Source organism: Ursus arctos, unplaced genomic scaffold (genome assembly GCF_023065955.2).
Source record: "Ursus arctos isolate Adak ecotype North America unplaced genomic scaffold, UrsArc2.0 scaffold_16, whole genome shotgun sequence".
NCBI lineage: Eukaryota > Metazoa > Chordata > Mammalia > Carnivora > Ursidae > Ursus > Ursus arctos.
Genome location: NW_026622830.1, coordinates 3,642,432 through 3,666,550, shown reverse-complemented (window position 1 = coordinate 3,666,550; position 24,119 = coordinate 3,642,432). Strand labels below are relative to the sequence as shown.

General features: G+C 58.4%; 1 protein-coding gene across 1 annotated transcript in view; it reads left to right on the top strand.

Annotated features, from left to right (window-relative positions):
• The window catches only part of PHACTR3 (phosphatase and actin regulator 3), a 210,027-nt gene that overhangs the window by 113,278 nt on the left and 72,630 nt on the right, over window positions 1-24,119 (top strand). Inside the window, exons 2-5 of the mRNA XM_026503833.4 lie at window positions 2,202-2,363; window positions 6,052-6,129; window positions 12,283-12,465; window positions 21,264-21,476. Of these exons, the coding sequence (XP_026359618.2) occupies window positions 2,202-2,363; window positions 6,052-6,129; window positions 12,283-12,465; window positions 21,264-21,476 (636 nt within the window). The remainder of the gene's footprint in view (window positions 1-2,201; window positions 2,364-6,051; window positions 6,130-12,282; window positions 12,466-21,263; window positions 21,477-24,119) is intronic.

The window sequence follows — 24,119 nt, the reverse complement described above, 5'->3', positions numbered from 1 at the left end:
CCCTCTGGGAGTCAACAAGACGGCTCCCGGCCCTAACCCTCAGTGTGCTCACCTGTAAAATGGATATGATAAGAGTCTTATCTCATAGATTTACTGTGAGGGTGAAGTAAGGTGGTACCTGGCCCAGAACAGGCAGGGACTGACTTTCACTCCATCATAATTCTTGTGCTACTTGTATGTTATAAATCACCGTGACAGTTTCTACCCAGAGACCATGGTGGCATGGTATGATAAGCAGAGTGTCTACAGAGCCTTAAAACGTAGATAATGTTATTTTACATGGATTGTAACATACTCTCAATGAACTAGGTATTAAATGTGTTTACCTAAGTTTCCAGTCTCCGTGGCCACCCTGTGGTCACCCTGAATCTTCTTTCAACACTAGGCATCAGGGATGATCATTATCTTTATTTTACAGACGTGGAAACCGAGGCTCAGAGGGGCAGGTGCCTTGCCATGAGCCCTGGGCTACTGACAGGTGTCAGACCTCAGGGATCACCTGGTTGCTGCTCCCTGGGGCTGTGTGTCTCATCAGATGGGGCACTGGGCCAGGTCTGACGGCAACCAGCCCGTCACAGGGCCTGGCCCCTCTGGAGGCCTCCTTCTGCTGACAGCCCTCCTGAGACAGCTCACTCCAGCCCTGCTCTCCTGGCATCTTGGGTCCCTCTGGGGCTTCTTGGCTCTGTACAAACTCACGCTCCCCACCCCGCCTGTGGGTAGCAATGAGGTGAAGTAACCCACTGGGTGTGGAGCTAAGTGTGTGCTGGGCAGCATGCGTGTGCGTGTGTGCCCACGTGCGGGTGCGCGGAGTGTCCTGGCCAGGGTCGGACACGTGTACCAGCAGCCATGCTGGGGAGCACTGGCGGGTCTGTGAACATGAGCACCCAGGGATATAGAGAGATGAAAACTTAGGGCACTCAGAGCCTTGTCACTGCCAGGAGAAAGGTCCCTTCCCTGTGCCGGGAGTGGTTTGGGGCAACTGAAGCTTTTTCCTCCATCCTCCCAGGCGCTGGCCTGAGCTCTGGTCTGAGCTATGCCCGGTGGACGGGGGACCGGGTGAGCCATGGAGCCAGCAGTGGTCACTCTCACGCGGCTCTCTGATTTCTCTGTCTTGTCCGCTGCATTGTCTTGCATTCTAACGAAAATTCTTCCTTCAAACATGAGCATGTCCTAACTCCCGAAGGGCCGGTGGTGAAGCTCATGTCTTCCTCTCTCCCAGGCCCCCCAGTAGTGTGTGCCCCCCCATTGCCTGAGGGCCCCACAGACGTGTTCTCTGCGCATACGAGCGTGCGCAGGGACACGACCCCTTTACACGCGTTGCTGGCATATGCCGTATGATTTTCGTGCTGATTTACTTGACCTAGCAATCGATCTTGGCCAGGTTGCCTATCTGCTTATTTCCTTCCATGTCCGTACACGGGTCACAGAGGGGAGGGATGATCAGTGACTTAGCCAGTGGCCTGTCGATGATACCGGTCCTCCTTGTGCGACAAACAGCTCCATGAGCACCCTTGCATGTCCATCTCTGTGTGTCCCGCAGAGTGCAAAAACAGCGTAGTTTTCTGAACAAGGATCCAAAAGAGAGCTGCTTTCCTTGGTCCATTCATGCACTGACTCCTTCCGCGGCTGTTCAGTGGGGAGCATGGCTGGGCCTGTGCCGAGGTCCGAGCAGAGAGCGGACAGCTCAGCAGGAGGGCAGGCACCCAGGCACCACCGGGTGCAGACTCTACCCGCACAAGCAGCTTCAGGAGCAGAAGGCAGGGCTCTGAACCTTGTCTGGGACAGGAGAACGTGGAGACTTGCAGAGAAAGTCAGATTTAGCAGAATGGCTGAAGGAGAGCAGCCAGAGAGAAGCACAGGTGAAGGGCATAGCATGAGCAAAGGTCCTGGGGTGGGAGAGATTTCATGGGGGAACTTAAGAAGTCTTCAAATTGCTGTGGCCAAATGCAAAGTTGGGGGAGGGCTTCCGGCAGACCGCAGAAGGGTTCGGGGGGGGCAGGTTTCCGTAGAAGGGAGCACACGAATTCGGGTGCTGGCACATGCCACCTGTGGGCACTCGCCCATGGGAATGAGCCCCAGGCTTTGGAGAGTCACTAGTGGCCCCTAGGGTGGGGGGAGGGGGTCACCTCGGCAACCCCCCCCCATGGAGTCATGTAGGATTGGTGATCACTTGAGCCCTTCCTTGGTGTTCCCCCTTCCAGATGAAATGGACCAAGCCCCCCCAGCGCGCTCCGAATATCTGGTCTCAGGGATCCGAACTCCCCCGGTGAGGAGGAACAGCAAACTGGCCACCCTGGGCAGGATCTTCAAACCCTGGAAATGGAGGAAGAAGAAAAACGAAAAACTGAAGCAGACGACGTCCGGTGAGTATGGGGGAGAGGGAGCTGGTGCCCCAGTCACGGTGCTTCTCGTGCTGACGGTTTCTCCCCAGCCCCCACGGGAAGGCCAGCTGAGCTCTGTGGGCCCTGATGGCTGGAGCTCTTCAGCCTTCTCCGGTCACCTCCTTGGTGGGGTGCTTCAGCACCGGGCAGATCTGTAACCCCCTCAACACCCAGACCCACGGGGCTCACAAATCACTGGGACCTTGTTAATGCAGTCTCGGAGTCTCTGCAGGCCGGGGCGGGGAGGCTGGCTTGGGGCAAGCTGTCCTTGCTGACCACACTGGGGCCTAACCTCCCTAGGAGTCCCGTCGGGGACTGGGAGTGTCCAGGCCCTCATCTTTACTGGATTCCTGGAGGAGAAGCCTCCAGAGCCAGCCACTCCCAGCTCCTAAGCTCTTCCTGCAGAGGCTGGCTATCAGGCTCTCCCACCCCGACACCCTCCCACCAAAGAAGCTGCCTTCCCTCACTCACCTTGGGCTGCATGCTTATACCCTGCCAGTCCCAGCTCTGTGGGAAGGTGGGTTGCCCCTCGCATCCACACCAGGAACTATGGCCGTGCCACTGGACCACGGAGGACAGATGTGGGAACAACACAGCTGGCCGTGGTGCAAGTAGTGTCCAAGTAAACACTCAGGGCCAGCCCATGGGCCAGTGCTCTTCCCGGGACCCCACCCACCTCGGGGAGGGGCAACAGGCTCAGAGCGGGGAAGCCAGGCCCAGGGTCAAGCAGCCAGCAGGCCATGGAACTAGAGCGTGAGCCCTGGCAGCCTGGCTCAGGTCTGGCTCCTGGATGACAGGGTGTCCGTGGTGAAGGGGGAGGAGGTCCGTGCCCCCGAAGCAAACCCCAGGGGAGACTGCGTCTCAGCTCCCCGCAGGCCTCACTGCTGAGCTGTGTACTTGTTACAGCTACAGCTGGGGACCATTAGCGGGCGAGCTGTGCACGTGGAATTAGTCCAGGCCGTGGGGACCAGCCTGGGAAGTGCCGGCCTCAGGCTGCTGTCTATGGTGGTCCCTGGGGCCCCGGTCTCCTTCCCAGGATGGGAGCCATGCAGACTCTAGGGCTCCGAGGACGGCGGAGACAGAGCCTATGGGGGCGGGGGGGGGGGGCTGCTAATAGCAGCAGGTGCTCCACTCACACTTGTTACACGTTTTACAAATTATTTCTTAAACCCCCCAAGAAGCTGATTGACCAGTCCTCCTTGTGGAGAATGGACTTAGTGTTACTGCAGGACTCCTGAGTGCCTGCTGTGTGCCAGGCACAGAGTAGATGGGGGACCCTAATTCAGGCTCCACGCACTTAGAGCTTTCTGCCCGGTGGGGGTGGGGCAACAGGCCAGCGAGTGTGTGCACGAGCCCATGGATGTCACAGCTCTGGTGGGGCCGCAGAGGAGCTGAGCAGGGTCTAGGGGGAGGTGCACGGGGTTGGGCCTCACGTTGGGCTGATCTGAGAAGTCTTAGGTGAGGAGGCACTGTTGAGCCCAGGTGTAATTGGCCCCTTGAGAAAAGCAGGGAACAGCATCATGACAGAGGGAATAGCTCATGCAAAGACTCTGAGCTGGGGAAGGCACATGGGGCCAGAGCACTGTGACCTCAGGAGTCCCTGACGAGCTCTGGGCTGTAGCATTGGAGGGTTGAACTGTGCAACCTGCGGACTCCACACCCCAGACCCCCTCAGCACTGTCCTGCAGGGGAGGGACCTGTAAGTTCATCAGGAGGCTGTGGGGTCCCTACAGGTACATTAAGACCTGCGGGATCCCCACCTGGGGGCCCTTAATCAGGCATTTGGAACTCTAAAAAACAGGACTACCTTTTGTTTATTCTAAGCCATTCTCCACCCCCCCCAAAGTGTGGGATGTTATTTATTTCAGTATATCGAATCCCTGATTTCACAGGCATTATTGGTTAGCATGAGAGAAAGTAAATCTAAAGGTGATTTAAAGTGACAAGCAAAGCCGACAGTGGCTTGGGCAGGGCCCAAGGATGGCAGCATCCCAAGGATGCCCAAGGATGGCTCCCCAACACTGCGGTCTGGGAAGTGGCCCCCAAGCCGGCACCTGCTCTGGGTGGGGGGACAGTCCCCTGAGATGGGGACAGCAGACCCTCACAGCTGCCTCTTTGGGTCAGTGGGAGGCTCAGGGGCCCAGGCAGGTGATGTCCTGTGTGTGAGCTGGGCCCCGGTGAGCACCACCCTGGGCTGGCCAGACCATGGGGTCCCTCGGTTCTTCAGACCTCCACCCTGGTTCTCTCACCCCTGTCTGCTAGACCGGACAGCGGCCTCTCTACTTACAGCTCCCAAAGTCAGGGTTCAGTTTCTCTTTTTTGTGCATACTTCCAGCTCCTGGAAATTGGACTAAGAAAGGACATTATGTTCCCTTTGCCTGAAAATGTCTTCTTCCCACTGTTTGGGTTTTCCCTGTTATGCTCAGCTCTCAGTGTGAACACCCACAGGGAAACCAGCCCTGACATTCCAGCACAGCTGGGGTTTCCCAGACCCCTGGCCCGAGTCCCTCTGGCTCTGGGTCATTCCACTCGCCCATTTGTAGATGTCCCTCGTCTGGCATCCCCGGGCAGAGGCCGTGCCTGTCTTGCTCCCCCATGCCTGACACAAAGTAGGTGCTCAGTAAATGCTTTATTAGTTCTGATCATTAGAACAACCCCGTTATCACTGCCTGCCCCCCCAGAGCCCCCCAGAGCCCTGCAGGGAGGGGGGCTGAGCTGGTTCTGCTCCCCAGGGACTCCCCAGTGCGTGCTCAGCACTTGGCACATAGTAGGTGCTCAGTAAATATTTTTAAATAAATAACTTCATTGCCATTGCCTGTTTGTCCTCTGCCGCTAGTCCTTAAGCTCCGCCGGGAGGGGCCGGCTCTGTTCCCTGTCCCCCGCCACAGCCCTCACCAGGCAGAGCGCCTGCACACACAGGGGACCCTGCACCCTTGTGATCAGGCTTATTAGCTGCAGTTTGCCTCTTGCCAATAAGGGCTCCGAGGTATTGCGTGGGGCTGTATTTGGAAACGGAGTCCTACTGTAGGCAAACCGTTTTCTGGACAGATAAAGGAGACCGTCCAGCAGAGTGAGCCCCCTGCCTTGGGTTTGGGGCGAGCTGCCCGGCGGGAAGGCTGTTCTGAGGAGGATTTGAGGAGAACCCGCATGGTGGGGTCTGGGGGGGGCTGGCCCCTCCCTCCCTGTTCGGTGACTTCTTTGAAAGCTTTAACCGGGGGTGTTATTGGAGGCACCTCTGGGGGGGCAGTGGCCCAGAAATCATTCTGTGAACTGACCCAAGAGCCTCCAGGGCGTAGTGAGCGGAAGAGAACAGGACCCGCAGAGAAGTGCCCCGGGGCGTTGGGGCCAACAGATGGTTCGGGGCTGGGTAGGGACATTAAGGAGCGTTGCACGGAGGGTAGGAACAGGTGGGAAGTCCGCTTAGGGAAGGGTTATCCAAGGCGTCGCTTTTCAGAGGAATCCCAGAGATGATTGCCTTAAATAGTCTGCCCCATGTGCTTCCTTCGCCGCGCGCCTGTGCAACGGGCAGCAGACCGTGGAGTAGGAAGGCTGGGGACTCCGGGCCGCGGCCCCCCGCCCGGTGGCCCCCGTCCCCGCGGCCCCGTGCGGTAGGCTGGAGACGCAGGCAGGCCCCGCCGCGCCGTGACTCAGCATGTCTGTGTGTTTGCAGCGCTGGAGAAGAAGATGGCCGGCAGGCAAGGTCGGGAGGAGCTCATCAAGAAGGGGCTGCTGGAGATGATGGAGCGGGGTAAGTGCGCCCACCACCCCGCGGCCAGGCGCTGGGCCCGGAGGCCCGTCGAGGGCGGAGCGGCGACCCAGGGAGCCCGGTGTCCAGATGCAGGGGCTGGACCCCAAGGAGGCCTCCGCGGTGGCCGTGCCCCGTCAGCCCCGTCCTGAGGTGCTGGGCACCTCTGCACGGGGGGGCACGGAGTTAAGCGCCGTCATGTGCTGGGCGACGCGGCGGGCTGGTGCTCCGTCCTGCTTCCCCGAGCTGGCGGCATTGGCTTTTGTTTCATGTTCCCATCATTATCCCCGATTCGGGCAGGTTATTGGACTCACACGGCCCTCTAGACCGCTGTCCCCCCTCCATAAGTGTCGACGCTATTCTGGGAGCTGACCCGCCTCACCCATCCCCTGCGGCCCCAGCCCCCAGGCGGTGGTTACCACACTGTGCAGACGAGGGTCCAGGACGGGCCGCCCCGGGGTCACACAGCACAGACCCGGACACCGTCCACACTCTGCTCTGGAGGTCTCACCACGGGGGCGTCTTGGAGAGACACGGCTGTTACTGCTCGCCGTTCGCTCACGAAGTTCCGGAGCTCCCCGCCCAGTCTTGTGCTCTCGGCGATGACGAGGCGTGAGGCACCGGGCTCCGGTCCTGATGCCCACCTTCCGCGCTTCGTCCTGTGCTAGACTCCGGTGTCGGCAGACCTCGCCGCGGCCAGGAGCGCTCTCTGCAGCCCAGCCACGCTCTGGCCGCCTGACCGAGGGCCCGGTCTCGTGGCGTCCGTTCCCCCAGGCTGTGCGAGCCCATGGAACTCTGTCCCCGTGTCCAGCGTTTCTGTGGTTTGGCCCCGTTATCTGGGCTAGGAAGGGGCCTCAGCAAGCCGGGCGTCTCTGCCCTCCTTCCTCGTCTTCAGCTGCAGAGAGGGAAGTGTCTTGATGCCGCGTTCGTGGGAAACCAGCGTGTGAAGTTGCTCACTCAGGGTGGTGCAACTTTGCGTGTGAATGGGGTGCTTGGTGCCGGGTGCCGTGACCCTCCAGGGTTGAACGTCTGCCCCTCCGATTTGGGGGAGTGTCATTGCTGACGGAAATCCAGACTGTTCTAGTTGGGATGGGACAAAGCAGCTCCGAACTCTGTATTTTAAATTTGTCGCCAACACACCTTCCTTTGGACCTTGGGGAAGGGGAAGGGAAGACGAGAACAGCACGAAAGGCCTGTTTATCTATCATAGAAATCATGGTCTCTGGTGAATGAAGAGGAAACAAAGACGTGGATTTGATTCCTGTCAGAAAAACAAAGGGGTGGGTGCAGAATCGAAGGGGGGCCCTCCAGAGGAGGGCTCTGCTCTTGCTCACTCTGAACCTTCGTTCAGAGAGGTCGCCTGGTGGACTGACGGGCCACATGGAGCAGGTGGCGTCTGGCTTTGGCTCCCAGAGTGTCCTTTGCTGACCCCCACGTTAGATCACACCCTGTCTTGTGAGTGATTATGAGCCGGAACCAGGTGGGCCCAACACACAGCGTCCTTCCTCACGAGCTGAAAACACGCTCAGGGATGGATGCCGCGGTAGATAATCCCACAGATGAACAGAGAGTCACAGCTGAGCTGAGCACCTGGGGAACGAGGCACGGGCCCCAGCCTGCGTGGGGGCAGGCAGGACGTGATGTCTCAGTGGGACCCCAGGGCAGCAGGAGAGCAGTCCAGAGCCTGCGCGAATTATCATCACCTGGGGAGCAAGGCAATTAAACGCTGTGGGGGCGGGACCTCGGCACCTGTGCTTCATAAACCTCCGGCTGCCTCCAGCTTTGGTGCCTCCGGGCTGAGACGCAGAGAGCACGGGGAGGTGGGGCGCACCTTCCGGGGGGAGGAGCAGCGTGAGCAGGGCCCCTCGGTGCAAGGGAGAAGGTGGGTGAGGTGCGGGGAGGTTGGAAAGGGGGAGGGGGCCCCAGGTCCGACAGAGCCTTGCATCTTCCCTGCACCCCCCCACCCCCGGAAGCTGCTGGGTGACAAGCCCAGGGGAGTGCAGGGGTGTGGGCTGGGTGGGGCTGCGGCGAGCCTGCCCGGGGGGGGGGGGGGGGGGTTGCTGAGGGGGGCGTGCTAGCAGGGTAGTCGGGGTGCTTCTGGGAAGGGTCTTGGGGTCAGGGAGAGGAGGGGGACGTGCTCTTGTTCTGTGCAACTCTTGCCTGCGTGTGCGCCCTCCCCTGAGCATGCACGGACAACGGGGTCTGGGGTGGTGCCTGGCAGCAGGCCCCTGGGGCAAACACCGACCCGCGCTGGTGTTCCTGCCATGTGCTTGCTTAGAAAATGCCTCTTCCCACTGGGGGCGAAGGCTGGTCCTAGCCAGGCTGCCTGCCTCCCTCCTTCGTCCTGGGGTTGGGGTAACCAGCGGTGGCTAGGAATCTTCGGTGGGGGTGTGGAGCTGCCCTCTGCTGGCTCTGGGGTGGGAGCTGAGCAGTGAGCCCCTCCCCTCCCCTGGCCTCTGTCTGGTGTAGCTGTGGGAGTGACTCCCGTGTCCCCCCCCCCCCCCCCATTTGGATGAAGGACTCTCAGCTACCACCAACTGTTCTCAGCCAGGAGTCGAGTCTGCAGCGTCCCCCTGTGGCCGGCCGTGCCCCTGCGCCCCGCGCTGTCCCCAGGACTTCACACCCAGCGCGCACCTGGGTGGGGGGCGAGGGTGACCGTGACCAAGGGGCCCAGAGAGGCCCCCACAGGCTCGAGCACAGACCCTGCAGAGCAGCCCCAGACCTCACACCTGAGCTTCCTTGGCCAGGACAAACCCACACCCGTGCTCACCCCCCCCCCCCCCACCCCGTGTCTGTCCCCTGGGAGTCTGCCCACAAGCAGTGAGCAGCACGACTGGCTCCTGGGCAGGGCCAGGAGAGAGGCCCGGGGGGCGGGGGGTGCCTATGTCCCTGTCTGTGTGTGGTGTTTTGTGATCCTATGAGCCCGTCTGACCCACTCCTTTTGCTTCCAGAAGTCTGGTCATCTGTCGGAACCTGGGGAGGACCTGGGTGCTGTTAAGAGACACGGGGCGTGGATCAGGTGTGGGTGGGCAGGGAGGAGGTGACCCTTCCTCCACTCGGTCTTCCCTGCTTTGGCCACACGCCTCTGACTCAGGAGGGCCAGGTGGGGGCCAGCCCGTGCCCCACGGGCCCCCCCACTCCGTCCCTTGCCCAAAGGCAGCAAGTAAGGCGCCTGCACATCCCCCCATCTTTCCGGCTGTGTCCCCTTGGCCTTCTCTTAACCGAAGGGATTCCATCCTCCACCACTGGACGTAAGAGATGGTTGTCATGCCGGTGCTTGTTCAGTGACCTGAGAGGCACGAGGTTTCCTTCCTCTGGGGGATTGGGCAGCAGTAAATCGAATGCGTGTGAGTTCTGTGTGGCGGGCACGCTGGGGACCGCGCGCGTGTGTGTGTGTGTGTGTGTGTGTGTGTCTGTCTGTGGCATGTTCCCGGTCACCGTGGCTGCTCTGTGTGCTCCCCCCACAGCGCTCGGGGGGGGATGGGCATCCGATGGAGAACAGGCCAGGAGGGAGGGCTGGCTGAACAGGGAGGCCCAGGGGACAGCCACCCACAGCTCCCCCCGCCCCAGCCGGCGTTCCTTAGCAACGGCCCTGCCACCAGCGCTATTTTGGGAACCGTAACTTTTCATTGAACATGATTGTGAACGGGAGCTCTGAGCACAGGCCACAAGAGTTCTACAGGTGCACTGAGCTGGGACGCAGGTGGGGGACGTTCCGACGGCGTGTCTGGTGGAGCCTCTGCCGAGACGGTGGCAGGCCGCAGACCTTTGGGCCTTCCAGATTCAGTGCTCTGACCGTTGTATTGTGGGTGATGATGATGAGGGATGGTCATTGTTATAAACCGCCGTGTCCATCACTGGCAGCAAACAGCCTGTCCTTTCTAAGATGGGGAGCCCACCTCTGTAAACGGTGGGCCGCAGCCTCACCGGGCGAGGGTGTGCATTCATCTGGAGTGGTGCTCCCGGGTGCCCATGCCGCATCTCTGGGGGGCACGCCTTCCCGCCCGCGCTGGCTGTCCTCTGTTGCTAAGGACCAAGTACGCTGGTAGCCGAGCCCGTCCCAGCCGTATGTCGGGGGTGTGTAAACCGGTCCTGAGCAAGGGTGCGAGAAAGTACGGTTTTGAGCATGAGTTTGTGACCTTTCATCGTGTCCACTGGGCGTGTTCTCCTGGCTGACGTCTGGGTCTTTTCCTGGGTTGGGGTTTGTCAGCAAACCATAGTTGCAAGTTTACAGGTTGGACCTGGCCCAGGACCAGTTTTTGGAAGGCCCTTGGGCTGAGTAATGGTTTTTAAACTTGAAGTGTTTTTTGAGTAAAAAAATCAAAGACTGCGCAGTATGGGCTAGATGGCACTTGGCCCACGAAGTCTAAAATGTTCGCCATCTGCTCCTTCTTGGGAAAGGTTGCTGGCCCCTCATCTGGACTCTGGTCAGGGGCACAGCTGCAGAGACGAGACCTTTCCAGCCCCAGATCTCCAGACTTCCAGCCTGGCTGACCTTTCTGCCCTTCCTGGGGAGATGGCTGTGGCCTTGGGGGGGCGTACTGGGCCATGGTGACCATTCCCGTCCCTGTGGGGTCACACGCTGTGGGCTGGGCCCACATCCTGGGTACAGTGAGGACCCTGCTGAGGAAGCCTGTGGCTCTCACCTGGGCACCTGCGCCCGGCCCAGGGGCCAGGCCGGGCCGTCCGTCCTCCTCGTCAGAGCTCATCACCAGGAGTGAAGATCAGTGCAAGCATAGGGCCTCCTTTCGGCCAGTGCGTTGTGTGGATGGACTCATTTAATTCCCACGCGGATGCCATGAAGCAAGGAGTGACGTCATCCTCCCCACCTCCGAGGGGAGAAGTGGAAGCCAGAGCTGTCTGCCGTGGAATGAAATGCGTGGGGCAGGTGACCTTCTACTTCTTGTCCAACCAGGCCACTTTGGGGTGAAAGGGACGTTGTTGGAGAACCGGAGGGCAGCAGGTGGGGGGTTGAGACTGGCTGGGGTGAAGGGAGCGCTGACTCTGAGATCAACACCTCCCCCCCCACCCCCCCGCCCCACAGTGATGGGAAGCAGTCATCCTGAGTCAGGCTGGTGACCCCATGATGCTGCTCTGCGTGGGATGACCTCGTGCATGGGCTGTGGCGCCTGAGGGGGGCATGTAGGGGTCCCATGCGCTGGTCTGTGATCCGCATCTCGGAAGCCGTGATTGTTATCAGCTGGCTATGTCTCTGAGCCCCGACCTGCCATCTGGTGGCCGTGGGACTGGGCCAGTTATGCCCCTGAGCACCAAACCCCTCTTCGGTAAGCTAGGATGCTGGAGGTGATCCATCTGTCATAGGCCAGACCCTCAAAGGTTCCAGCAGCTGAGCCCCAAGCAAGGGGAGCCCCTGAGTCCTCCTTTCAGCCCCACTGGGAGCCTGGGGTCATTTCTTCTGAGAAGGCCACCCGTCTACATCTAGGGACTCCCTGCTCTGAACCCGCTTAGTCCTGGGCTTGCAGTGCCTCAGAGCATGAGCCGCTGGGGGCAGGGATCACTCTTTCCATTGCCCGTCTTCTTCCTGGGGTGCGTACAGGCCCAGGCGCACCGTGGGTGACGGAGAGTGGCTTGCGTGCTGGGGACCGATGGTGGAACAGTGGGCGCGGAAGCAGATTGGTTGCCTGTAACCACGAGAATGTTCTGTAACACCAGCATTTTGGGGCAGACAGCTGTCCGCGTGTGTGGTCCTGTCTGGGGCTGGCCTCTGCTGGCCGCACGGGAGCAGCTCCGTTTTGTGCATCTGCCTCTTGTCCCCAGCCTGCTGGCCCGGCGCGTCCTGGCAGTGAGGACAGGTGGTGGCTCAATCATGGGAGCATGAAAGCACGTTTGAAGGCCCTGCTGCTTCAAGGCCCTGTTGGCCAAAGCAGGCCAGAGGGCAGAGGCCAGCGTGGGAACGGGGGTCCCGATGTGGATGGAGGCTTTGTGGGCAGAGGCCAGGGGGCTGGGGGTGTGGCAGTGCCTGGGCCTCCTTAGGAAGCCCGGATGTGGAGAGGGACTCCCGGGAGGTGTGGGGAAGAGACGTGGGGGTACCATGCCGTGCCTGGGGTGGCACGCTCCCTAGGAAGGCCCCTCGCATGAATGGAAGCATGTAGGAAGGGAGATGTGGGCTTGGCTGACCGCTGGATTTCCTTGCAGATGCTGAAAGCAAAGCCTGCAGCCCTGACGGAGGGCCCCGGGCCGCACAGAGCGAGCCCTCCACCCCCAAGCAGGAGACTCTGACTTCAGAAGAAGCCCCGCCCGGAAGCCCTCTGGCCACTGGAACAGACCAGTCTTCCCTGGAAGAGCCACTGTCCTTGGACTCCCATTCTGACGATGCAGGTACTGGCTGTAGACCGTGCAGGGCTGAGGCGCCGCCAGGACGGCTGTCGGCTGGGTGGCCCCGGGTAGCATCCTGTCCTCCGAAGCACCGCCATGCTCTGGACGCCAAGCCCTGCCGCGCTCGGCCGTGTGGTTGGGTTTCAACATCCGTCAGAGCATTTTTCTCGGCTGCCCTTCCAAGCCTGGCACAGCCGGGAGGCGCAGGTGCTTGAAGACGTTCACAGGCGGCCTCCCCGTGTAGACGTGGTTGCTGGCCACCGGGAGTTCTGAGCGGGAAGGTCCTCGCCGAGGGAGCGGGTGTCTGGTGGGGGCCTCTAGCTGAGCCCAAGACCGTAGGGCACGATGAGCAGAACGGACCTTCCTAACGGCCTAAATCCTCAGCAGCTGGCTGCCGCCTCCAGGGAGCCCGGCCACACGGCCCCCAGAGCCTCGGGGTGCTGGCGCGGTGCCGCGTGCCTCGCTCCTCACATGCCGGGCTCTCCTTGCCGCGTCTCAGTGGGGCATGCGGGGTGTGCTGCTCGAAGCCTCGTTTCTGGCCTCCGGGAAATGGGAAAAGCAGTACTTCATAGTCAGGGTTGTTTGAAGGTAGGAGAAGCTGCGCTGGGTCGTTGTTGGGGACAGTGGGGCCGTGGCGCTGGTTTTAATTGTCTAGACTGGAGCCAGCTGAGCGAAAAGGCGGGGAGAAGAGGAAGGTGGAGAGGCGACCAGACGTGAGCCCACCCAATGAGCTTGTGAGTGCTCTGAAATACTACCCCTTCTTCTTTGGACCCGTTAGCAACGTGTTTATAGAAATATTTGGGGGGACCTCATTGTCAGGCTTTTTCCCCGTAAAATTGCCAGCTATAAATCTGTTCGGCAGGGTGTGGGGGCTGAAGCTGAACGGTCTGCACACGTGCAGAGGCTGGGAGTCCTGGCCATGTGGATGGGCCCACGGGGCTCTGTGGCTTCACAGCCAGGTGGGCATCTGTTCTCTGTGGCGTCTTCTGCCCAAAAAGGCTCATGCCTCCACATGTCACCCGCGGCCCCGGCCAGTGAGACCCCTCCTGGGTCAGGAGGCCCTTGTGGAGAGGTCTGCTCTGCTCTTCCTGGGGGTGGTTGTGCCTCTCCGGTTTCACCCCAGCTTAGGGATGTGGTAGGAGTTTGGGGTCTGAAGGGTTGTGACCCTTGGGACAGTCCCGGTGTCCCCAGGCACCAGACCCCGTGAGGGTCGGGGCTGGCGTGTTTCCACCTGGGGTCCTTGCCGGCGAGCCCTGCCCTTGGCCATGGAGCTTCCCGCTCTGCGGGCTGCTGTGCCCAGCTCCCTGCTGGCCCCGGGCGCCTCTCCCGGGCAGCTCCTTCTGCCTGCTCAGCTCTGAGGAATGTGCCTGCTCCCCTCGGCGCCCCTGCTGACCTCAGGTGCTCTTTCTCTGCATGCCTGGTGCAGGGGTGGAATTCTTGAGAGCAGAGTAGGTTCGTTGAGACGACAGGTTTATATTAAGGACTTTCTCCTGGGCAGGATGTGCTGTGGGGTCGGGGGTCATGATGGCGAACATGTCTGGGTCTCGTCCTCCCAGAGTGATGGGAGGAGGTGAGCGCACCTGCCGGCCCCCTTGAGTGAAGTCCATGACCTTGGGCGTGCACGCGGGGCTCCTTCCTGAGCCTGGGAGCTGGCTGGTTGGCCAGGCAGAGAGAGAGGGAAAGAGCATCCCGATGGGGGAAGAACCTTTGCAAAGACTGAAAACAGGGTGCACGAGCTGCTTCTGCCCAGGGCCACTTAACTATCGTTGTCTTTGTGTCAGAAGGTTCCTGATGAAACCGCTTCTCTCCTCCGTGTGGCCCAAGAGCGGCCACAAAAGGTGTGCAAACGAAAGCACGTGGCTGTGTGCATGTAAACCTTACTTACAGAAGCAGCCCACAGGCTGGGTTTCAGCAGACTGTGGTTGGCCGGGGAGCAGGCAGACCATGGGACTTGAATAGAGTGAAAGCTTTGTATGTGTGGCCAGAGCCAGGGTAGGATGGAGGGAGAGAGAGGAGGCTGAAGGCCCTTGGAAGCCTGGGGACGGGGAGGGAGGAGGACCCACAGTGGATTTACCGTTGGGGGGCGCCGGGCGGGCCAGGGCCTGGGGAGTGCACCAGACCACGGTCCCTGGTCCGTGTGGGGCGGTGGCGACGTAGCCTCCTCCGGCAGCGGGACTCCCTGTTCCTGCCCTCAGCGTGGGTCCTGGGTCCCGGGGGTAGGAAAGAGGAGTTCACGTAGGTGGCACATGGCCAATCACTAGAAAGCTTTTTAACAGTGGTGTTTGTTCTCATTAGCGCAAGGGGACTGGGTTTCTCATGGAGGGCAGTAAAGGGCTTTTCCCCTAATAAACAAGTTAGAATGAAAAGCGTGAGTTCACGTAAAAGAAAATGCAGCAAACCGAAGCATAGGAACATGGAGAACGGTCCGAAATCTCTGAAGGAGGCGGGCTGCGCACACGGTCCATTCTAAGCACCACACGCACACACTAGCTCTTTTAACCCGTGGTACGGAATTGGGGAATTCCGAGCAACGTGTGTGACATGGCCCAGCCCAGGTTTGAGACGTGGCTGAATGCTCCGCTTAGCTGTGTGACAGCAGATAAGTCACTCACCCTCTCTGAGCCCGTGTTCCCAACTATAAATGAGGACAATGCCACACCACCTCTCAGGGCTGCTAAAATTAGGGAATCCCCAGGAATCCCCTAGCTCCGTCCTGACACACCCCAAGTACTCGGTAGGTGTCTGCTGCTTGTAGTAGTCCTCGCTGTCCTCACAGTCAAAGCCTCTCTCGGGGACGAATGCATGTAACACAGGAGCCAGCTGCCTGAAGTTGCTGAAGTTGCCCCAGAGGCCCTGTCTCTGTCAGCACACATGTTTGGGGATGTGGGTCCACCTGCATTTTGCTACTGAGCCGGGGGCGGAGGGGTGGTCACTGCCGGGGGTTTCTGGAAGCCCTGCAGGCGTGGAGCCCTGCAGCAGGAACGCTGGCCGCCATTGGGGCCCCAGGTCTCTGTTGAGAGGTTTGGCCTTGAACAAAGCCCTTCCGGGAGGGAGCACACATAATCTAACAGACTTTAAGCTCCTTGCTTAAAAAATTGCAAGTCAACATTTAAAAATGAGGAGCTTTCAGCCAAATCTTCGTGTGCAGCTAGCATCTTTCCAGCCACCAATGTCGCTCCCCGCCCCGGGGCTGGTGCTCCCATGCAGCCACGGCCAGGGGCTGCCCCCCGCTTGGCCTCACCTTTCTGTCCTTGCCCGGCCCCCCCTGTGTAGGTCAAGAGCCTGGTCTGCGGAGCCCACCCCTCCGCTGCCACGGAGGTGACCTGCTTTGGGCTTCATCCTTACGTGGTGAATGCAGTGCACCCTCCCCTCCGTGGCCTCGCTTTCTGTGGCTTCAGTTCCCCGCCGTCAGCCGCTGTCTAGAAGCAAATGCATCTCCTGACATGACGTGCCGTCACAGGTGGACAGTAACCTAGTGGTCAGTCCAGGGCCTCGCCCTTCCCCTCGCTGCATCGACTCACGTAGTCTCGTATCCACGCCTATTACGGGAAGGGTGAGTGCAGCCCAGGAAGAGCTTTGAGAGAGCGGCCACATTCACAGAACCTTTATTACGGGACGTGGTTATCATTGTTCTGTTCTAGGAGTTATTGTTCATCTCTTCCTGTGGTGAATCCATAAATTGCACATTATCCGAGATGGGCATGTAGAGGAAAAGATCCAGGACCCGTGAGGTCAGCGTTCTCTGTGGTTCTAGGCATCCACGGGGGTCCCGGAATGTATCCCCCTGCAGATAAGGGGGGGCTTCTGTAGTTGAAGCACAATGGGGTCCCAAGTCTGCAGGGCCTGATGCAGAGCTCAGGGGAGACCGGCTGTGATCGGACTCTGTTCACCTCTCATTCTTGTCCCCATCCCTGTGCCTCATACCCAGGGGTACCACCTGCTGTGGGCCTGTCCCTCTGTGCTGCCAGTAATGTCTAACAGAGAAAGCTGAATTCTAGGCAGTGACTGTGTCCCGGGAATGCCCGGGTTCTCTTCTTGGCCCCAGGACATTCATGGAAGTGTCCAGGGGCCAGACTGGGATGACCTTGTGTCCCCGGGGATCCCCTGGGGACTTCTGTCATGGTGTCACTGTGTCCTGGAGGGTTGGCTGCTCTCTTTTAAACAGCGGACTTCCCGCAGACTTTGCTGGGCAGAGGGAGGGACCACCTGTGCCAAGAAGCTCCCAGTTTCGGAGATACACTGCTTGGCCAGGTGGGAACCCCCAAACTGGGTCTGCAGCTTCCATGTGTCCCCGGCTGCTGTGTGGGTTTGGAGGGAGAGGTGGGGGTTCTCACCACACATCACAAATATCTTAGGAAGAGAATGCTGTCAAAGATTCTGACTGTTGTTTTCTTTAACCCACCGTTTGAGTTTGGTGGTTTGGGTTGACTTTGGACCCTTGAATTTGGGGTGATTTTGTTTTTCTTGTTTTTGCTTGGATGGTGCTAGACCAGCAACATAGCATTCCCTAAAAAGCCCAGAAGGATTTGTTGTGGGACAGGTGGCTGTTCAGTGTTTCTGTTGCTGGGCAGGGCCTGAGCTCCGGCATTCACATGAGTGCACTAATTAAAAAGAAAAGTGGCATTCAGAAAGCATGTACTACGTTCATTGTATTTTCTTAACAGCCCATTTCTTTTCCTTTAGCCAAGAAAGCAGAGGCTCAGGGTTGTTGCTTATCCAAGACCACAGAGCCCAGAAGTGGCAGGCTGGAGATTGATCCCCACACATGATTTTAACTGTAATATTCTATAGCCCAAACTAACAGCAAGCCGGGAATACACTTTCACTCTGCTTCTGGAATGCTCCGGGATGCGGGTTGTTTCTGAAATAGAGGAGGGGACGGCGAACTGCAGGCTATAGGTCAGACCCAGCTGCTTCCCGTGTCTGCATGGCAAGTTTGAGTGTGCCATCAGTCCACGTGGAGACCGCCCCTCCCTGAGCGGTGGCCACACTTCCCCACTGCTCAGAATCTGGGCTCGTCCCACCTCCACCTGGGACTCTGCCCGTTGCCGAGCCCATGGACAGCTGTCCAAGCCGAGACCGAGGACATGCCAGGTGTCCCTGGGGTGCAGTGAAACTGGACACAGCAGCTGTCCCCCGGCCCACCAGGACTCTCCTGTCGCACTGGTCACTCCTGGTCTTGGAATGGCTCCAGCAGGTGATAAATGGGCTCAAAGCACGCCCACCACCTGGGCAGCCCTTGTCAGGCTAAAGGGCAGGGTAGAGCTTTTTCTCTTGTTACGGAAGTACCTATGTAATATTCTTGAGTTTGCCTCTTGTCCTGCCAAGACTAAAATATTGACTCTCTGTCCCTGGACATAAACAAAAGGTGTATCAGCCCCTGCCCAAGAAAGTACGTGGGGGCCACCCAGAAGCATGTCAGTGGAACGTTTCATAAAATGTGCCAGTAAGTCATGGATGTGCAAAGTGGGTTAGTTTCAGTGGCTTCTGTTCATCTGGTGAGCCCTGCACTGAGGTTTGTAGGATGACGCAGGAGCCCCAGCTGAGAGTTCAGTTGGTGAGAAGCGACCTCTGCTGGTCAGGGGTGCGCATGAACAGCCCCCGAGGGAGGTTTCCAAATGTGGGGAACATGGAAAGTTGGCATTGCCTTCTCTATTTTTTTTTTTTTTTTCTGATCTAGCACTTAAGACGTTAACGGATGTTAACGTTTTAATTTCAACAGGATTCCAAGCTATAATGGTTGCTACACACGTGAGCTGTAGAGGGAGATGTAGGCTGAAAAAGATGTTGGAGCACCTCTTTCCCAGCCTGGGGAGCCCCAGACAGGTCAGGGACATACAGGGGTCCATGTGCGAGCAGCTTGGATGAGTTTTGTGGGAAGATGTAGGAGGGGATTTTGGTGAGACCTGCTGTTGCGCTGGGTCCCAGGGCTCTCAGGGCAGAGGAGGGGACCTGCATTCCACCTTGCACTGGTGGGGAGGGAGGACTTCCACAGGGCTGTTAGAAGCTTACTCTGCAGTCTCTCTCTGGTTGAGGGGGGTATGGGCTGTGACCACTGACCCCCTCCCAGGAGTCTGCCGCTCCCCTGTCCAGTACAGTACTCACTGGCTGCATGGCTACTTTAATTAAAACTAAAAGAAATAAAAAAATTCAGCTTCCGTCACGTTGGCCACTTGTCAGTTGTTCATTGGCCACACATGGCTGGCGGCCTACTGAAACGGGTAGGGAGCAACCTTTCCAGCATCTCAGGAAGTTCTGTCCTCAAAGACATACCCACTTTGGGCTCAGGCAGGGGAGTTCTGCTGTTTGAATTGGCCAGCTTTCTGGAGTTTGCTGCACCAACAGAGATACTCTGATCTGCAAAACCCTTTCTAGAAAAAGTTTGCCAATACCTGGTTTGGAGAATGGATTTGGGGCAGGGAGCATGGCAGTGAAAGAAGGAGCCTGGAAGCCATTGCTGCTGTCCAGGCAGAGGCCATGGAAGCTTGCACAAGGAGAAGTGGACATGGCTGGGAAGTATTTTGGAAGTAGACCACACAGGATTTATCCATGAATTACATACACGGGGCAAGGTACTGGGTGTCCAGTGTGGCTGCACAGCTGGTGAGCTGTGTAGAAAGCCTGGTGAAGGATCTGTCTGGTTTAGTGCTGTGTCTGTGGCTCCTGGAAGTCTGCCTGGACCCCATAATTGTTCCAGGACATTTGCAAGATGGGTGGATGGATGATGGATAGATGAGTGTGATGGAGGGGAAGACTGGGGAGGGCTTTCCCCTGGGAAATCAAGAGACGGGTCTGGGAATGTTTCATTTTGTCTTTCTGACCTCCAGATGGAGATGTCACAGTGGCTGATAATGTATGAGTCTGGAGCTTGGAGGGAAGGTCAAGGGTTGACAGAAAGATGGGATTGATTCTGAATCCAGAGGACTGGATGGGAGAGTTACAGCTGTGGACTGAGGGCTGGGTCCTGGGCAGGCCATGTGGAGCTGGTGAGAGGCTAAGCAGATGTGGAGGGAACTGGGGAACAGGTATCTGGAAGCTGAAGAGGAACGTGTTGAAGAGAGACTGAGGACCGCTGAGAGCCGTGGCTGATGCAAGTGTGGGATATGACCTGGGCTGCTCAGTCTCCCTGTTAACTTGGCAGCACAACCAAGGGAACCTGCGGAGTCCAGGTCACATACTGCTCACCTTGTCCAGACCCCCAGGGCCCAGAAACTGGCCTGTCCATGTTTGCACATTGCAGGACCCAGGCTGTGTCACGAAAGTGTCCCAGCCCTGGAGTCAGCCGTGGGTAGTAAAAGAACAGGAATGGCAATAACATGGGATCTGTGGGATGTGCAGTGTCCACTTCTGAAGTTTCTTTGGAAGTTCTCGAAGGGCAGGGATGGGCCAGCACCGTGTTTTCAGCACCACAGACAGCGCCCCACCCATCAGGCCCTCCAGGACCCTTCCCGATGGATGAATTCTACACCCCACACCGTGACTTTAGGACCAGCTCTACCAAGCTGTTCCTGATGAGTGTGCATATCTTCCTCCTCAGCTGGTTGTAAAAAAAATAGGATGAGATGTGTAGCAGGCACCTTGTACTGTGCTGGGCGCCTGGGGTGTGCTCTGAGAAGGCAGGGAGTGCTGGGATCCCTGGTGGGTATGGGGTGGGGGGGACACCTCTCTTGTATCAGGGAGGAGGAAGGGAATATGGGGTTTCAGAGACCATTGTGTTTGAGTCAGGCGTCCAAGAAGAGTGCCCCCACCCCTCTGAAGGCCTCAGTTTCCTGTGGCGGTGAGGCCCCATGGGAGGAGGGAGGTGAGGAGCTGCAGGCAGAGTCTGACACCGAGCTGAGGGCCTGACAGTGGCAGTCCTGAGGTGGTGGGCACTGGGGCTCCTCCACCATCTTTCTCCTGCAGCACTCACGGGCCGAGAACTGGGGGGTGGAGGCCTCACCAGGGAGCTCAATGGAAAGGAAGTGAAGCAGAGGACTTGGGGGTGTCGGTGGGATGGGTGGTGCCGTGATATCAGTAGAACTTGAGAGGATGAAGGGAGACATGAAAGGGGAGCATTCATGGACTGGAGAAAGCCAAGGGGTAGGCAGGCTTGGAGAGGGTGCTCGGGGAGCAGCAGGAAGGAGAGGGGATGGGCACCGGCTCTGGGTGGGCTGATCCTTCCTCAAAGCTGGACCTCCCTGCCTCGCGTACCGCTGTCGGGATCTCTGTGCCAGGCCCGGGGCTGTGAAGTCTACAGCTGCTGAGTTTGGGGGCTCTACAGGTGCTAGACACACATCTCCTTGTCACTTCCTGTTTAAACCTTGCCGCGGTCCTGTGAGGGACTGTTTGTCAGATGTCCTATGTGGGTAAATGGAGATGCTGGAGTTTTATTACCAGGCTCACAGTGCAGGGGCTGATTGGAGCCTGGGTAGGTCTCATTACAAAACCTGTGATGGCTGCCATCTCCGGGTCCGGTGGGAGCAGGAACTTTGGCACGGCCTGTCGAGTGGGAAAAGGGATGGAATTACCTGGCTCTTGAAGTTCCTCCCTCCCTCCCTCCCCCTCCCGTCCCTCCCCCTCCTCCTCCCCCTCTCCTGTCCCTTCCCCTTCCTTCGTCCCTTCCCCCTCCCTCTCGAGCACTTCTGACAGTTCCATTGATCTCTGAACTCCCAGGAAGTCAGGTCTGTATGGGAAGCGTGGTCTCTGTACCCTGCTCTTGTTAACAGTCCCACCCAGCCCAAGCCGCCTTACTGTCCTTGCTCACATCCATCCCAGCCAGAGGAAGAATGGCTTGTGAACTCTCTGTTTTGCCTTTGAACCAGCCAAAATGCCGTCAGCATCCAGAGGTGAAGAAGCAGACGCCGCCAGCAGCCTCCCGCCTACCACGGACGAACCCTCTCAAGCCTTAGCTGGGTCTGACTCCCTGGACAGTCCTCCCAGACCCCCAGAGAGATCCGTGGGCCAGCTCCCCAGCCCCCCACTGTTGCCCACCCCACCGCCGAAGGCAGGCTCCAAAACCACAAAAAATGTCACAGGTGGGTCTGCATGGACACATCCTTCCATTCATCCACGCGTGTCTTCAACCTGGTGGGGCTCTCACCGTGTCCACCATGGGCTGGTTCTCACCCTCTGCTTTTTCGGTCAGGGCTCTGGGCAGGTCCAGGAGAGCAGAACGGGAGGCAGGGGTGCAGTTCTTAGCAAGGAGCTCTGGTCATCAGGAGCAGACCCCTCAGGCTCCCTCGAGTAAATGGGGCAATCTGTAGGCAGGAGTCAAAGGGGCTTCCAGAACCTGAATGCAGAAAATGCAGCCAGCCAGCCCCCAGGATGAGGAGTGTGTCTCTCTGTCTGGATGTTTAGGTGTCCTCCTCTGTCTCTCTCCCTCTCCCCTTCCTTCCCTACTCTGTCCTCACCTCTCCCTCCATCTCTTTCTCATGGTCTCTGCTCATCTTGGTTTCACCGCATCTCCCCAGTGAGCCCCTCCTGCAAGGCAGAGCCAGAGATAAACTCTGGACTGTAGGGTGGTGATGAGAGACGGGAATCTGGCTGGGTGGAGGCCCAAAACGCATCTGCTTCCATAGCTTTGGCCACCCTGGCTGAATAATCCCAGGAAGTCAGAACATTCACTTTTGGAGTTTGGGCATTTCTTGTCCCATCACGGCTAGGAATAGGAGACACAGCTGGTCTGGGGGACGGTGGGCCTGTCCATGTAAGAGGTGACTGTTCTGAAGACCAGGCCCTCACCTTCCACCTCTGAGGGCCGTGGGCATGGAGAGGATGTGTACGGCAGACCCGAGCAGCTTTGACCTCACCCACTGTGCTGCTCCGTCCCCCTTGCTGGTCCACAAGGAGGCTCAAGTACACACGGCCCGTTCCTAATACGTGAGCCAGCCTCTCTGGGGGAGGGGACATGGGCCTGATTCACAGTTGAAGAGACTGAGGCTCAGGGGGGCTCCAGCAACATGTCCCAGGTCCCACAGCTGATGGAGACCCGACCCCAGTTCTGGGCCTGAGGCTTGTAACCTCCCCATTGCTCTTTCTGCTACAGCTTCTTCCCTTTGCTTCACCCAGTCGGTGCCTGTGAATCTCGGTCCCTCCTTGAGGGGAGCCATCCCCGACCCCAACCCCATAGCAACATGCTCTTGCCTTCTGGTATTCACCACATCTCTTCGCCTTGCCCAGTGGGTTGAACGGTGTCCCCTTAAAATTCACATCTACCCGGAACCTCAGAATGTGGCCTTCTTTGGCAAAGGGTCTCTGTAGACACAGTTATATCAGGAACAAGATGAAATCATCCTGCCTTTGTGTGGGCCCTAAACCCCATGGAATGTCCTTACAAGAGACCCAAAAGGACACAGAAGATGACGCAGAGATGGAGACAGACATTGGAGTGACCTGTTTGCAAGCCAAGGTGTGCCAAGGGTTGCCAGCGGCCACCAGGAGCTGGAGGGAGGCCTGGCCTGTTTCTCGGCCCTCAGAGGTCTCCAGCCCTGCTGACACCTGGGTTTCAGACTTCTGGCCTCCACAACCATGAGAGGATGAAGTCCTGTTGTTCTGAGCTACCCAGTTGGTGGGACTTGGTGACCGCAGCCTAGGATCCCACCAGTTCCCATGCTGGCATACAGCAGGTGCTCAGTGAGTGTGTGTGGCTGTGATGGAAGGAGCACATGCGTGCTCTGAGCCCCGCCCGCCTGTGTCTACATAGCTGGGAAGGAGTCCCAGCCTGCCGTGTGCCGGCGACAGGGCCCCACAGATAAGAGTGAAAGTTTCGAGCAGAATCACACTGTCCTGCCTCTTGCTATGATCTTGTGGTAGTTTCCTTCTCCATCTGTGGAGACCTGAAACCATTGGAAATCCGTCTGCTCAGGCAGCACCCACCACGTGGTCTTCTCGCTCACATATAATTTGTTCTGGTCCCTGGATAGCTCCGTGTCCCCAAGATGTCCTGCCCCCGGTGTGCTTGGGACGGATCAGGCCTCAGGCTGCACACGTTCCCCTACTGGGACTCCTCTGCCTGTTCTCACAGCTGAAATTCCAGGTCCCGAGGGCCTCGTGTTCAGCGCCTCTGACTTCCGCCCTCCCCTTCCAAGGGACTCCAGAACATCGGGGGATTCGTCTGGGGACTGGATTAGGAGCAGAGAAAGTGGTTTCGGTGTGGATCTCTTTTTAACAGCTGAGACCCCATTTTGGAACCTTTGTCTTCGTTTTCTCCATTCTCTCGTGTTCTCCTTGTCTTTTGGGGAGAATGTTCGCTTCCGCATGTGAACGCTAGGTGGCAGCAGAGGAAGACAAAGGCCCCTTACCTGGGCTTAACTGGGACCCAGGGGGACAGCACGCAGGAGCTGAGTCCCCGGGGTTTCTTTCTTGCCCCCAGCCTCCGGGCTTCCTCCCCACCCTCCACCAGAGGTCAGGGAATCGTCCCCCTGCCCCCAGGCCCACTCACAAACTCGCTTCTCTGGATCTGTATGGTGTTTTATTTGTTTTAATGGGTTGCCGACATTTTAAACATTCAAATCTGTGCAAGTGTTAAATATTAACACTTTAAATATTAATGTGTAAGTGTCAAACATGTACCTTTTACCTGTAATCCAAAGTTTTGGCTCCTTTTGACAAGTCTTCATATCTGACAGCCCCCTGAGTCCCAGCAGCCCCATTAAGGTGAACAGGAGCTCTTGTGTTTG